Genomic DNA, 13,428 nt, shown 5'->3' on the forward strand with positions numbered 1-13,428 from the left:
CGAATGCTAGAGAGACCCTAGCTCGATTGCTCAAATGGGCAAGATACGCTTGTGCACCAACCTATGAGAGAAACGTGCCGTCTTAAATCCCAACTATGCTATGTATGCGATGACCAATATGATATAACTATGCAAATGGCTCAATGCTATTGCTTACAAGCTCTTTGTTTCTCCTCTTTTGCTTAAAAGCTTTTCTTGTTCTTTTTTTTTCTGCTTGAAGCTCGAGCCGAGTATGAGATGAGACAAGTATGTAAGATATGCATGGGAGGGACTTATGGCACAAAGATGATAATACGATCACTACGGTGCACAATAACGTGGCCTGACAATTCTCAACTTGCTGTCTCAATGGGTAAGCAACGCAAAATGGCTTGGGCTATCAATGCAAAATGCAAGGTAAGAAGTACGTGTCGTCGAGGTTACCATCCTTTCTTATGGTTAGCGGTGAAGATGGCTCCGAGGTGATGATGATGATGTCGATATCACACGCTCCTAAGTAGCCAAACACCTTAGGAAACGGAAAATGCAACTCAAAATCGGTCAAATGCGGAAGGTGGGTGCTATGATGATGAATTTTTGGGTGTAGGCTAATGGTGATGGTAATGATATATGTGGATGGAGGGTGTCAAGAGCTTCCAAACGAGCTAAAGAACACGAAAAACGGACTTGGGAGTTGGAAGTTATGGCCAATTTGGTGTTGGTAGTGGGCTGATTTGGGGGGGGGGGGGGTGGGCACCTGGGGGTGGGAGGTGCGGGTGCCCGGGGTGGTCAGGGGGAAATGGCCTGGGGGTGCGGGCGCCCGGTGGTTCGAGGTGCGGGCACCCGGTGGTGGGCGATTTGGGCGGAAATTTTGGGGGGGGGGAAGCAAAATTCGGTGGTTTTCGTGGTGGGAAGGGTGGGGATTGTTGTGTGTGTGTGTGTGTGGGGGGTCTAGATCCACTTGCCAAACATCAAATCCATGGACCAAAACAACAAAATCTCACAAGATCAAACAAATTGCAAGAAAAAAATTTGGGCTATTTTTGTGGGGAAATTTCGAATTTGGACGAAAACAAAAAAGATCAAGCTAGCAAATGGGGGGATGGGACTCCAAGATGTGAATCAACCTTGCTCATGATACCAAGATGTTGTAGGGTGGAAGCCTATGTGGAGATCTTTCGCGAATTGGAGGGGTAATCCCCAAGAACACGAAGAACACAAGAGAGGGAAAACACTCACATTGACTGGATCCAATCACACATATGCTAGATCCATGAACACACAAGAGGTCACAATGAATCCAAGGACAACAAAGGAAATATACAAGGTACTAGTTCATCATAATCCTATGAGGAAAGAGCTCTTGATGATCCCATGATGGGGATCCTTCTCCAAGAGGAGGGCTTGATCTCCAATAGGAGCTTCTCCAAGAGGAGGGCTTGATCTCCAAAAGGAGCTTCTCCAAGAGGAGGTCTAGATCTCCAAAAGGAGGAAGATGAGCAAAGCTCTCTCTTTGTCTATCAAATACTTTGCTGACCTCTCCAAAGAGCTAGGTGGGGAGTACTTATAGTTCTAGACAAAATAAGTGTGGAGGGGGGGTGGTACAAGGGCGAAGCCCCAAGGAGGCACGCATGCCCTCGGAGGGGTCCGGGCACCCGATGCAAAGGGGGACGGGCACCCGGATCGGTTAGGGACCTGGCGACGTGAGGACCGGGCACCTGGGGTCCTAAGCCCGGGCACCCGGGGTCGGTGTAGGCGGCTGGGCGGCCTTGGCCGAACACCCGGGGGTCCATGGCCCGGGCACCCGGTCAGAGCTGGAGCGGGGTGCGGTAGGGGCCGGGCACCTGGGGCCACAAGTCGGGCACCCGGGGTGCAACCCAGGCGACAGCTGGGCGGGAGGCCGAGCACCCGGGCCCTCAGGTCCGGGCACCCGGGGCGGGGGCACATCCCAGGAGGTGGCCGGGCACCCGGGGTGCCCAGGGAGTTTGGCCCTTCCCTTGGTTGCTCGTCCGGGCACCCGAGGTCCTTCCGTCCGGGCACCCGAAGTGTCCAGAGACTCCTTTCCTTCGTTCTTCTTGTCCTCTCCTTCCTTCCCTTGCTCCATGGGTGCTCAAACCTTCACCTTCTCCTTCTCGCGATCATCTCCTTGGTATCCTAAAACGCATAACAAGTCTTTATGAGGTAGAACCCAATTCTCATGCGAATCCGACCGAAACTTGAAGAGGAGAGAGTCAACCTCGTTCTCGATGGCGCGTGCACGTGCTCTTGTCATTGGTCCTCTCGGTGCTTGCGGTGGTAATGGAGTGTCGGTGCGGATAGTCAAGGGATGCTCCGCATCAACCCTTCTGCCCTCCTCCCTCCGATCACGTGACTACTCCCCAAAACCCACCCCCGTTGCCTCGCCCGCGACTGTCATTGCCCACCGCCCCCTTTTCTCTTCTTCCTCCCTTCCTCCTTCTTCTCCCCCAAGAAAACTCCTCTCAACCCCTAGAAATTGCATATATGTGCGATGCCTACGCCATTAGAGGTTGGAAACTGAAGTAGGGGAAAAACTTGATCAACAAAGAGGTAATACTTGTACCTCCCCCCTATTTTTCCCTTTTCTCTCTCTCATCTCATGCTTATTTGCTGATTCATCACCTGGAATTGGAAAACACATATGAGATGCAGTAAAAATAGTGGGGTAGGTGTAAAAACTACATGGCTAAAGGGAACCCATGCCAAATCGCAAAGACTAGTAGGAGGAAAAAACTGGCAAGTTGGACAGTTAAGTTGAAGCAAAAGTGGTATGTCTGGCAAGCAACTCTTGGCCAAAATTCTCCAAGGCTTCGCAGACGAAGCAACTCTTGCCAGAAAATTAGGCAACTTGTGTCGTTTGTTCAAGCAACTATTATGGTGTGTCATTTTTTGCAAAAGTGGTATGTCTAGCAAGCAACTCTGTGTCATAATGCTCATAGTTTCTCCTAAGTGTGAGAAACTATTGCCAGGCATTTAGACAACCTATGTCATGTGCTCAAGAACCTTTATATATGCTTGTGTCCACCCTTGCGCTACAATATCTAGCAACCCAACCTTATTGGACATACAGTCCATGAGCAACTAAAAAGGGAATTCTTCATATGGGGTGTAGGCGACAATAGTTGTGCTAGTAAGCAAAAAACCGTGGCAGTGCAAGTGTGTAGCAGCAAGAAAGGCACAAAGAAAAACTTTGAACTAGACTTGTTTGAATTTAACCAAGTTTGTGTTATTTTTTTAGACAATTAGATGTGTCACAACAGGCAACTGGGTATGGAAAACTAAATAAAACAGGAAAAATTAGATGTGTCACAGCCGTGCCAGGAGAAAAGGTTATGAGATAGCACCTTTGAGCTTGTTGTTTTGATTTTTGATATGTTCTTCATGCATGATACTTTTGCTAGACTCCTTCATAACAAAATCTGGATCAAATCTCCCCCTAAAAAATGAAATATGCAAGAAAAAGGCAGACCCACATTGTGTATTTCATCCACTTTGGGTACTACGAAAAAAGCACCACTTCACTGTTGATAAACAAACAAAAGTAAGTAGCATCGTGAGATTGAAAAATTCAACAAGCATTCGAAAAGCACACCATACCTTTTTTGAACTACTAGTACAGTATACTTTCATCATTTCCAACAAAAATCCTTGTGGATAGAGAAACATCGTGATTTATGCTATCCTGCTTTATCTTCATGCCAGAAAATATAAATGAGCTTTCTCATGCAATTGTTGCTCCTGGTTACTCTCCTCCTGGAAAACAAATAAGGGTAGACACATAAGTAAAAAAATCTAAGTTGATTGCTACATTGTTGCTATATAAGTGTTCAACAGTTGCTTCCCCCCTCCCCCCCACCTAGTTCATTTATGGATGCTTGTGTAATTCAACAAGCAAAACATGGTACCTCGTGTTAGAATAAAAATAACTCATGTATTTCTCTGTCTTTATTCCAAATATTATACAGGAGAGGAGATGATCGATCTTAATGAGTTGCCAGATGACAATCAAGACGAGTTGCCACCCAGTGTTGGATTGGTGCAAACTGGTAAACCATTCTTCTACACGCAACCTACTACACGTGTGGGTGGGGCAACTACTATGGAATTTTTCATTGAATCTCCTAATCCTTCGGTCACACGAAAAAAATATCTGGTGTTGAGGATGAAGCAGTCCATATAGAGGAGCACACACTTGATGCTACATATACGTTGGGTGCAACATGGGGTACTATTGTGCATGAGGGTGCAGGAGAGGGTGCTGACAATGATGATGAAGCATGGTCTCAGCCAAAGGGCCTTCATTGGGCATGAGGTTTGACACTTTGGAAGGTGCCAGAGAGCACTACAATGCTTATGCTTTGCAAAAGGGTTTTTCAATCAAAATGAACACATTGAGGAGGTCTGATATCACTGGTCAAATGGAGAAGTATCAATTTGTGTGCAACAAATTCAAGAAACCAAAAAATGAAGACACAGGTGGTAAGACTGCTGATCCTTGTGGAGTTGAAGATCTGTGTGACAACTCTGCAACACATTTTCATGCAACTCTTGCCTGCAAAAACTACACAAAAAACTAGTCATGGCGTCATCATCTTCCTTAGCTCAGTCAAGAGATGGGCAGCAACACCTCGCTCTCATCACGCCCCCATTTTTTTTGTAACCGCATCACCAGATCCCCATCTACTTCATTTTAACAGAAAATACTACATAAAAACATGCCACATTTTAACAGCTCAGTCGAGAGATGTAGGCAACTCATGTATATATGATCTGTGACAAATACAACACCATTTTGTTGGTTTAACAGAGATATGGTATGGTTTGTAATAACAAATATAACGTCATTAAGATTGATGCAGACCACCAGCACAAGAAAGTAAAAAACAAGGCCACGATCCTAATTTTGGAATTTCAGACTTTCAGAGTGCTAGCAGTATATCTCTTGCGTCTCTAGTCCATTGCTTCAGTACAAAAACTACACAAAACCTACCCTAGCATCTCTAGATATTCATGTGGAAACTGAAAAACTAAACCTAAAAAAAGGGTCAATTGAGGCAACTTCCTACGCCCGTAAAAAGATAACCCAACTCATGACAAAAACTACAGAGATCTCGAACAACGACCCTGAAAAATACAACCCAACTCATGAGCTGTTCAAACAAAAGCCAAATGCAGTAAAAATGACGGGCAACTCATACATAGATTTCAGGCACAAACAAACATAGAATCTACAAACAAACTCATAGGTATCAAGCTCTTTAGGCAACTTATAGAGGAAAAGCTAGGCAACTCTTATGAAGATGTGGGGCAACTCCTGTACAAATTTCAGGCAACAAACCCAGAATCTACAAACCAACTCATACGTATTAAGCTCTTCAGACAACTTATGCAGAAAAAACCAGGCAACTCCTATGCAGATGTCAGGCGAAACCCGCATAATCTGCAACGCAACTCATACGCAAAAATCGTGCGAAGATCTCGGGCAACACCCTTATAGAGCGCAAACTCATACCCTGACCTTTTCAGGCAACTTATTGACATGAACCAAGCAACAAAAAACGACAGATCTACCGCACACGTCCATGAAGAACACCTTACCAATCTCTGTGCGTGATTCACATCTCCCCCTACCTTCAGCCCCTCAACCTCCAAAAACGCAGCAAACGCACCACCACCACCTATCACCTAGTGGGAGAGAGATTTCGAACCATGGAAACCAGGAGATGCACCTTACCTCAGAAATTCGTCGACTCCCCCCGGCGGAAACGCACCGTCCAGGCGACCTTCAACCCCGCACCGTATGGCGATTTTGAGCACCGCGACGACCTTCGCCCCGCTTCAGCCCACCACCACCACCACAGCCTCACGCGCCCCCAGCCCCTCGCCCCCTCGTGCGGGCTTCAACACCACTGCTCGCGGTCTCCGCGAATGCTGGCGACCTCTGCGCAGGCCGGCGAGATCTCCAATTTCTGCAGTGGCGAACGATGGTGTAGTGTGGGAGGAAAGGGGAAAGGGATTGGGAGAAGACAACGGCGCCGCTCGCCAGGCAGTTTCGAAAACTGCGCCAACGTCACCGAAGCGTGGGCGGTAGTGGTGGGCCCTTCCAGGTTTATGGCTGTCGTGAAGTGCCGCGCGAGCCGGCGAACCATCTCGTCTCAAACAAAAAAACACCTGTGCACGATCGCCCGTGCGACTTCGAGATCGGACGGCTCTGAGAGCGTGTGCTCGCGCGAGCAAACCAGCATCCAAGCACTTTTTAGCATTTGGGTTGTATTTTTGTTGTTTTTTGGGTAGGAAATTATAGGAATAAGTTTAGCACAACATAGAGTTCAACAACTGCAAAATAGTTGGAACAATATCAGTTTATCATGGCACATTTATAGTTCATGAGCATCATAGACTTGTCACCAAACAACTCAAACAATATCCCTAATGTAAAGAATCTTAAACCGATTTCTTCATGAGTTTAAGTCGAAAAGAATTGGCCTTATTTTTGGGAAACTTCAACGGTGTTCATGTTGTGATCCATGTGTGTGACTAAGCTAGGTTGTTCTTCCTCCGACGGGTTTTGCTCGTGACCACTATACGATCATCATCCTTTCATGGCTAATGGCTCAACGTACCATACATTCAACTTCCCTTGCATGTGTCAAAGTCAATAGTCACACTTTTCCACATCGTCGGTCCCGTTCTCTTTCGCCTCCTTGCCTCTCAACAAATTCTTTCTTGAGAATACCTTGTTTCTCAACATTTTTTGTAGGCATCTCTCAAAAAGAAAAATTGAGGCACTTGTCCTCATCGTCGTCCTCTCAACAAATCTCAGCTAGGTTCATGTGGGCCATATAGGGTGGATTGGCTCATCGAAAAAGCGACAAATGTGGATGGGCTACTCTTAGTATGGGCCGGATGGGCCGAGCTAGAGCAATTTCTTCTAAGCTTCTTCATCCACTGACAGGTGGGCCTCGTTCCTCAGACCTACTGGATCAGAGCCCACAACAACACGGGACCCCGATCCACGAACCGCACCGAGCCGAGCCGCATGCTACCACGCCGACTCGCCCCTTTCCTCCCGAAGTCGCGCCTCCTCTTCCGCTCCCTAAACCCTAGCCTCGCCATGTCTCCGTCGGACGCCGCCGCCGCCCACCTGACCACGGCCCCCGACCCCGACGAGGACATATGCCCCAGCCCCGCTGCCCCCGCTGCCCCCGAGGAGATCGCACCGCCCGTGCCCACGCCCCTGCCTCCGCCGGCGTCCGCGGAGGAGAGGGTGGAGCGCGCGTGGGCGCACTGGAGGCGGCTGGGGTCCCCGAGGCTGGTGGTGGCGCCCATGGTGGACAACTCGGAGCTACCCTTCCGCATGCTGTGCCGCCGCTACGGCGCCGACGCCGCCTACACGCCCATGCTCCACTCCCGCATCTTCTCCGAGAACGAGAAGCACAGGGACATGGAGTTCACTACCTGCAAGGTAACCCACACTTAGGAGCGTCTAGGTCGTCGTCTCACTACGACTCAACTCTAGGAAACCCGAATTTGAGCATCGTGATTCACCTGTAGACCACCGTTGCATAGATTTCTGGTAATTCTTCACTGTTAGAATGGGATTTAAGACTAGCAAGTGGAGAATTTCTGTTATATCATCCAGAAGATTCGGTATATTACTTTGTCCTAGTAGTATAGGACAATAATGGGTAGGCAGTTATTTCCAATAATTAGCTGTATTATGCAGTTACTTTTTGTAGTCTACTATACAATAAAATAAAAATCTTGTGCAGAATATGACATTGATCAAATCTTATACAGGAGGACCGCCCACTTTTTGTTCAGTTTTGTGCAAATGATCCTGACATTTTGTTACAAGCTGCAAAGCTGGTTGAAGCACACTGCGACTATGTTGATTTGAATTTTGGGTAATGTGCCAATTCTTTACGATGTTATACTGAAAAGTATTGTTCTCTTTAGTCACTTATCTGCAGACTTCTGTAGTGGCTCACATATTTTTGTTGCATAAACAAAAATGTACATTACGAAAGATAATCTGCCTCTGATCACTGTCGCTGAAGTATCTCTGTGCCTTCAGCATGATGCTAGCACTGGACCTTGCAGTGATAGAATTTAAACTTTAAGCAACCGAACTATTTTGTTTTATTATTAGGCAAATGTTTCAAAGCACTAAAGCTGCCTATCTGAGGTTTCCTCCGGTACTGCACATTTTGCAAATGTGTCTGCGGTGCCATTATGTCTGTAAATTTATATCTTCATCATTTTTAATATTCAGTACATCGTGCATGTTCCCCATATATGATCATTATTTCAAATATATGATTCAAACTGGAATCTTTTCTAAATGGCAGTAATGCCTCTCTGAAAACTCTGCAGATGTCCACAGCGCATTGCTAAACGGGGATACTATGGGGCATTTCTCATGGACAACCTTCCACTCGTTAAATCGCTTGTGCAAAATCTGTCAGAGAACCTTTGTGTTCCAGTCTCTTGCAAGATCCGCATATTTCCGCGACTGGAAGACACACTTGCGTATGCAAAGATGCTTGAAGAAGCCGGTGCTTCTCTTGTGGCAGTGCATGGGCGTACAAGAGATGAAAAAGATGGGAAGAAATTTCGAGCCGACTGGGATGCCATCAAAGCTGTGAAAGATGCCCTGAGGATACCTGTACTTGCAAATGGAAACATTCGCCATATGGAGGATGTGAAGAGCTGTCTGCAACACACTGGAGCTGATGGCGTGCTTTCAGCTGAACCTCTTTTGGAAAATCCAGCATTATTTGCTGGTTTCGGTACAAAGGAGTGGAAAGAAGATGGCAATGAAGACGGAGATGGTGGTTTAGACCCGGCTGATCTTGCCATTGAGTATTTGAAACTGTGCGAGCAATACCCAGTGCCATGGAGAATGATTCGATCCCATCTCCACAAGTTGCTGGGAAGCTGTTTTAGAGTGCATCCACAAGTGAGGGAGGAATTCAATGCACAGACCAAGCTCACTTTTGAGGGGTTGCATGATATGGTAAAGAAGCTGAAAGAACTCGGCGGTGGAATACCTCTTTACAGAGACCAGACCTCTTTACAGTCACAAATCGGTTCAAACGGGCTAGCTGCAAGCAATGCGTGATGATGCCCATCAATTTTGCCATCTACAGCCTACCGATTTATGGAGGGAAACTAAAGATGAACCGGAAGGCACCAAATATCTAATATCAGTATAGATTGTATCAGCATTTTTGTTGGAACACACTTTGTGGGAGGCACCATGAGTCGTGGTTCTGTAAAAGAGAACTAGTAGGGCCAAAAATGATTTTGTGTAAAGATATGGCAGTGGTTGCCCAATTGATTTGTTCTGAGCATCTGCAGTGGATACCTTATTGTTGTAACAATTGATGTGCACCTCTGCAGACATTATTACGATCTGATATTTTAGTAGTAGTATCTTGTAACAGCTGGACTCAACATTGCTTTAACTTTATTAAATTTAACTGATTTGCTAACTTGCCTTGTAAAAAAGTGCTCCCTCCGATTCATAATACGTATCGCCCGTTTTGAAGTAAGGTTGGTTCAACCTTCAAAACTGCGACACTTAATATGGATCGGTGAGAGCAAGTATTTGAACTGACAAACTAATGCTCCACTCATCTCAGTTCTATGCATGAGTCTCAATACATACTGCATTACAGAACCATGTCTTATTTGTAGGGTAGTACATACTACATCAATGCTAACCAAAGAAAGAACAAAAAAAAAGAACAAAAGAAAAACCCTATCTATCTTTTGCTGGGTGAAAATTGCTTGTGATGATGAGAATGGAGATGGCTTGATTTAGGTTGGCTCGGCGACCAGCTCCGGCCGCCAATCCGATTTCTCGGCGAACAGCACCCCTTTGTCGTTCTTGGAGAAGGTCAGCCTCACGTCCCAGTGGAGCGACCTCAAGAGCTTCTCCACCTCGCCGATGAGGCCGGAGTCGTCGCGCACGATGATGCTCCCTCCCGGCCTCACGATCCTGTCCACCTCGACGATGACCGGCAACACGGCGCACCTGAACAACACACGTTTGCCGTCATAAACGCTGAACCAGCCATGGCTGAAGTAGAATAGAACTGAGCAGTGACTGACCTGTCCTTTATCTTTGAGAAGAGGTGGTCGGCGTGCAGAAGGTCGTAGGTCCTCGGGTAGGTGCTGAAGGACTCGCACCAGTCATGGTACATGCCGAAGAGCCCGCGGTCGAAGATGATGGGCAGCGTGTCCGGCGCGTCCACGTTGACGACGTTCATCACCCAGACCTTCTGGTCTCTCAGCGCTGCGGCGAACCTGGCAGAGATCATGTGCAGTGCATCGATCAATGTCGTGCAGGATTTCTCGGCGGCAATTAATGGTGTTTGCTAGGTGCAATGGCGAGAGGGTTCTTGTCCCTGATATTACCCTCCGTAGGCGGCTCTCATGTCCATGACGTTCCTCACCCTGGACCAGTCGACGCCCAGGCCGTTGAGGTACGACTTGTCCATGACGCGCCTCCAGTGCTGGTAGTCTGCCACGAAGTCCTCCGGCGCCGCCTTCCCGTACACCCCGACCTGCGAGGTGTTGAGCCAGTTGGGCGGCGCGCGCACCCGCCGCGGCCAGTCCGCCGGCCACCTCGCCCCGCGCTCCGCCGCGCCGGTCGGCACCCGGTGGATGCACGCGTTCAGGCGGACGTACCACGCCGCGTTGGCGTCGTCGTCGTCGCTGCACATGGGAGGCTGCTGCCGCTCCCTGCTCTCGTAGCACTCGTTGGACGTCGGCTTCCGGTAGAAGGCGGCGCCGACGCCGTTGAGCCGGTCTTTCTTGATCGTCACCGGCTCCCAGCACATGGATTTCGTCAGAGCCGTCATTGCTGAGAATGATTCGTTCACTCATGCTCACGGTGAGAACTCATAAGCAAAAATTAGCGCTTAATCATGTCTGCACATACCTTTCCAGATCTCGACGTCATCGGTGAGCTTCTGGTACACGGGCGTGGCGGACCAGACGAAGAGGCCGCCGGGGCGGAGGACGCGGTTGAGCTCGAGGAGGAGGGCGCCGCCGTCGGCGTGCCAGGGGACACGGCAGCGCGCGCAGTGGACCAGGTCGAACGCCTTGCTGGGGAAGGGGAGGCGCTTGGAGCCCATGACGGCGGAGATGGCCGGGATGCCACGCTCCAGCGCCATCTGCACCTGCGCCTCGTGCTCGTCCTTGGGCGCGAACGACATGGTCACCACGTCCCGCTCAAACAGGTAGCCCCCGAAGCTGGCCACGCCGCACCCCACGTCCAGCACCACCCGCGTGCGCTTCCCCCACGCGATGCCGCGCACCGACTGCTGCAGGAAGTCGATGTAGTGCAGCGCGCCATGGATGAACTGCGTGCCGCCGCCGGGGAAGAGCAGATACTGCCCGCTCACCTTCACCCAGTTCTGGTGTCCCTTCACCTGGACCAGCTTCGTGTGTGGCACATTGCTCAGCCAAATCTGCACAAGTCATCATCGTCGTGTCAGTGAGTTAGCAATCCATGGCAAGAAGAATGTTTTCTTGTTTGTACCCTGTCGCGGCTCTTTGGCCACTCGACGGGCCGGCGGTAGCCTTTTGGGAGCGCGACGAGGCACGTCGGGCCCTCGTCGGGGCAGTGGCGCTCGCGGTGCTCGTAGCGCCGGAAGTTCTCCGGCCGCAGCTTCTTGACGGCCTTCTCGTTGTCCAGGCACGGGATGTAGTCGGCGCCAGCCTTGACGTTGCACGTCCGCCACTCGTGCTGCTCCTCCCCGTCCGTGCTGTTGCCGTCGCCCGCGTCTTCCTGCCGCCGGTCCTTCTCCCGGTGGGACTGATCGCGCTGCGTTGCCCACGCGCTCTGGTCTCCTCCGGCGCCGACGGCCGAGTCCTCGCCTTGCAGCGTATCGACGACGTTGTGGTTCACCGAGCCGGCACCGCTGCCGTCCGTGTCCTCCTTGTGCTCTGACTCGGCTGCCTTGTCGTCTCCGCCGCCCTCTTCTTGCCCGGGGTCGGACTCCACCTCCACCAACGTGCGGCCGTCCTCTTCGACCAGCGATTGATCGCTGCTACGCTCCTCCTCTGTCTGCTCCTGATCGGGTCTATCCTCATCCGATTGCCGCTCCGCCGCCTCGTCCTCCTGCGCCTCGCGGCGGAGGATGCCCGTGCCGGGCTGCTCATCGCCGGCGCTCATACGCTCCTCCTCATCGCTCTGCCGCTGCCGCGCGATGCTCTCCTCCTCGATGCCGCCGTCCAGGTTCCTCTCCTCCACCGTGGCGCGAGGCATCTGCAGATGCGACTGCTGCTCTTCTTCCTGATCGTTGTCCAGCGTTTCTTGCTCCTTGTCCGCGCCCGCCGCCGCCGCCGCCGTGGCGTCCTCCTCCTCCTCGGCGGTGGCCTCGCTGGCGGCGACGCGGACACGCTCGTTGCTCTGGTCTTCGTCCACCGCCGCCTCGTCGCTCTTGGAGTCCTCGCCGCCGGAGACACGCTCGTCCAGATCGGGCTTGGCATGCGGGTCGTCCACGGCCGCCACGGTGACGGCGCTGCCGCGCTCCTGCTCGGCGCCGCCATCCTCCTCGGAGCCAGCGTCCTCCTTGCTCAGCGTCCCGTCCTCGGCCTCGAGCTCGCGCGGCGGCGACGGCGGCGCTTTCTCCCTGGTCACCTCGTACGCGAACGACGAGCGCGTGGTGTGGCGGTACGCCGTGACGGCGGCCGCCTTGTCCCCGTCGTCCGGCCCGGCGATGGACGCGGACGAGGTGGACGTGAGTAAGTAGGCGCCGGCGACGCAGAGCGCCACGAGCACCCCCGTGGTGGCGTAGTAGACGCACGCCGACGCCGCCGCGGACGACGCCGCCGCCCCGCCCCCGCGCTTCCCGGCGGCGCGCGAGCTCCGTCCTCCCACCCCCGCCATGCCGATCGGCCGATGGATGGGTCGATCTATCTAAGCTGGTAGTGCCACCATTAGTTTGGGCGCGGGTTTTAGGCGCTGTGTTTGCGCTGTGGGGCGCGACGGGCGTACGTGGCGCGCCATGCACACGAGTTTGGGGAACGCGGGGTGATCCCCGCACGTCGGGGGGCGAGCAGGATGTGGGGATGACGTGTGGGGTCAGCAGGCGGTTCGCTGGTTGAGCGGCTTGGCGCGGGACAGGACTCGCAGGAGAATCGGGACACGGAGCCGTGGATCTCTCCCGTGCCGGTTAGTTTGTTTGTTGCTCCCGTCAACAGATCATGAGCAGTCTTTTCTTAACTTCTTTCTTCGTCTTGTAGACTACTACTTTTGGTCGGTTGATCCCATGGAAATTGGAGGCAATCTTTGCATGAACCAGCAATTCGCTGAACTGCATTTTTTTAACAACCGTACGTGTATTCTCAAAAAAAAAAAAAAAAAACGTACGTGTGGATGGGTTAACAACTAGCTACGAATCTCAAGGGATT

The 13,428-nt window shown here is 51.1% G+C and overlaps 2 protein-coding genes across 2 annotated transcripts; one reads left to right on the plus strand and one right to left on the minus strand.

Annotated features, from left to right (window-relative positions):
- Positions 1–7,019: 7,019 nt before the first annotated feature.
- On the plus strand, positions 7,020–9,486 carry LOC123156509 (tRNA-dihydrouridine(16/17) synthase [NAD(P)(+)]-like). The gene is made up of 3 exons (XM_044574627.1): positions 7,020–7,462; positions 7,798–7,904; positions 8,374–9,486. Exons 1-3 carry the CDS (start codon positions 7,037–7,039, stop codon positions 9,119–9,121), a joined length of 1,281 nt encoding a protein of 426 aa, XP_044430562.1. The 5' UTR covers positions 7,020–7,036; the 3' UTR covers positions 9,122–9,486.
- Positions 9,487–9,624: 138 nt separating this feature from the next.
- Positions 9,625–13,227, minus strand: LOC123156508 (probable methyltransferase PMT24). Its single transcript, XM_044574626.1, has 5 exons — positions 11,552–13,227; positions 10,949–11,480; positions 10,423–10,870; positions 10,117–10,311; positions 9,625–10,039 (listed from the first exon to the last, which is right to left on the minus strand). The coding sequence occupies exons 1-5, from the start codon at positions 12,902–12,904 to the stop codon at positions 9,823–9,825; spliced, it is 2,745 nt and encodes a 914-aa protein (XP_044430561.1). The 5' UTR covers positions 12,905–13,227; the 3' UTR covers positions 9,625–9,822.
- Positions 13,228–13,428: the final 201 nt, after the last annotated feature.

Source organism: Triticum aestivum, chromosome 7B, assembly GCF_018294505.1.
Source record: "Triticum aestivum cultivar Chinese Spring chromosome 7B, IWGSC CS RefSeq v2.1, whole genome shotgun sequence".
NCBI lineage: Eukaryota > Viridiplantae > Streptophyta > Magnoliopsida > Poales > Poaceae > Triticum > Triticum aestivum.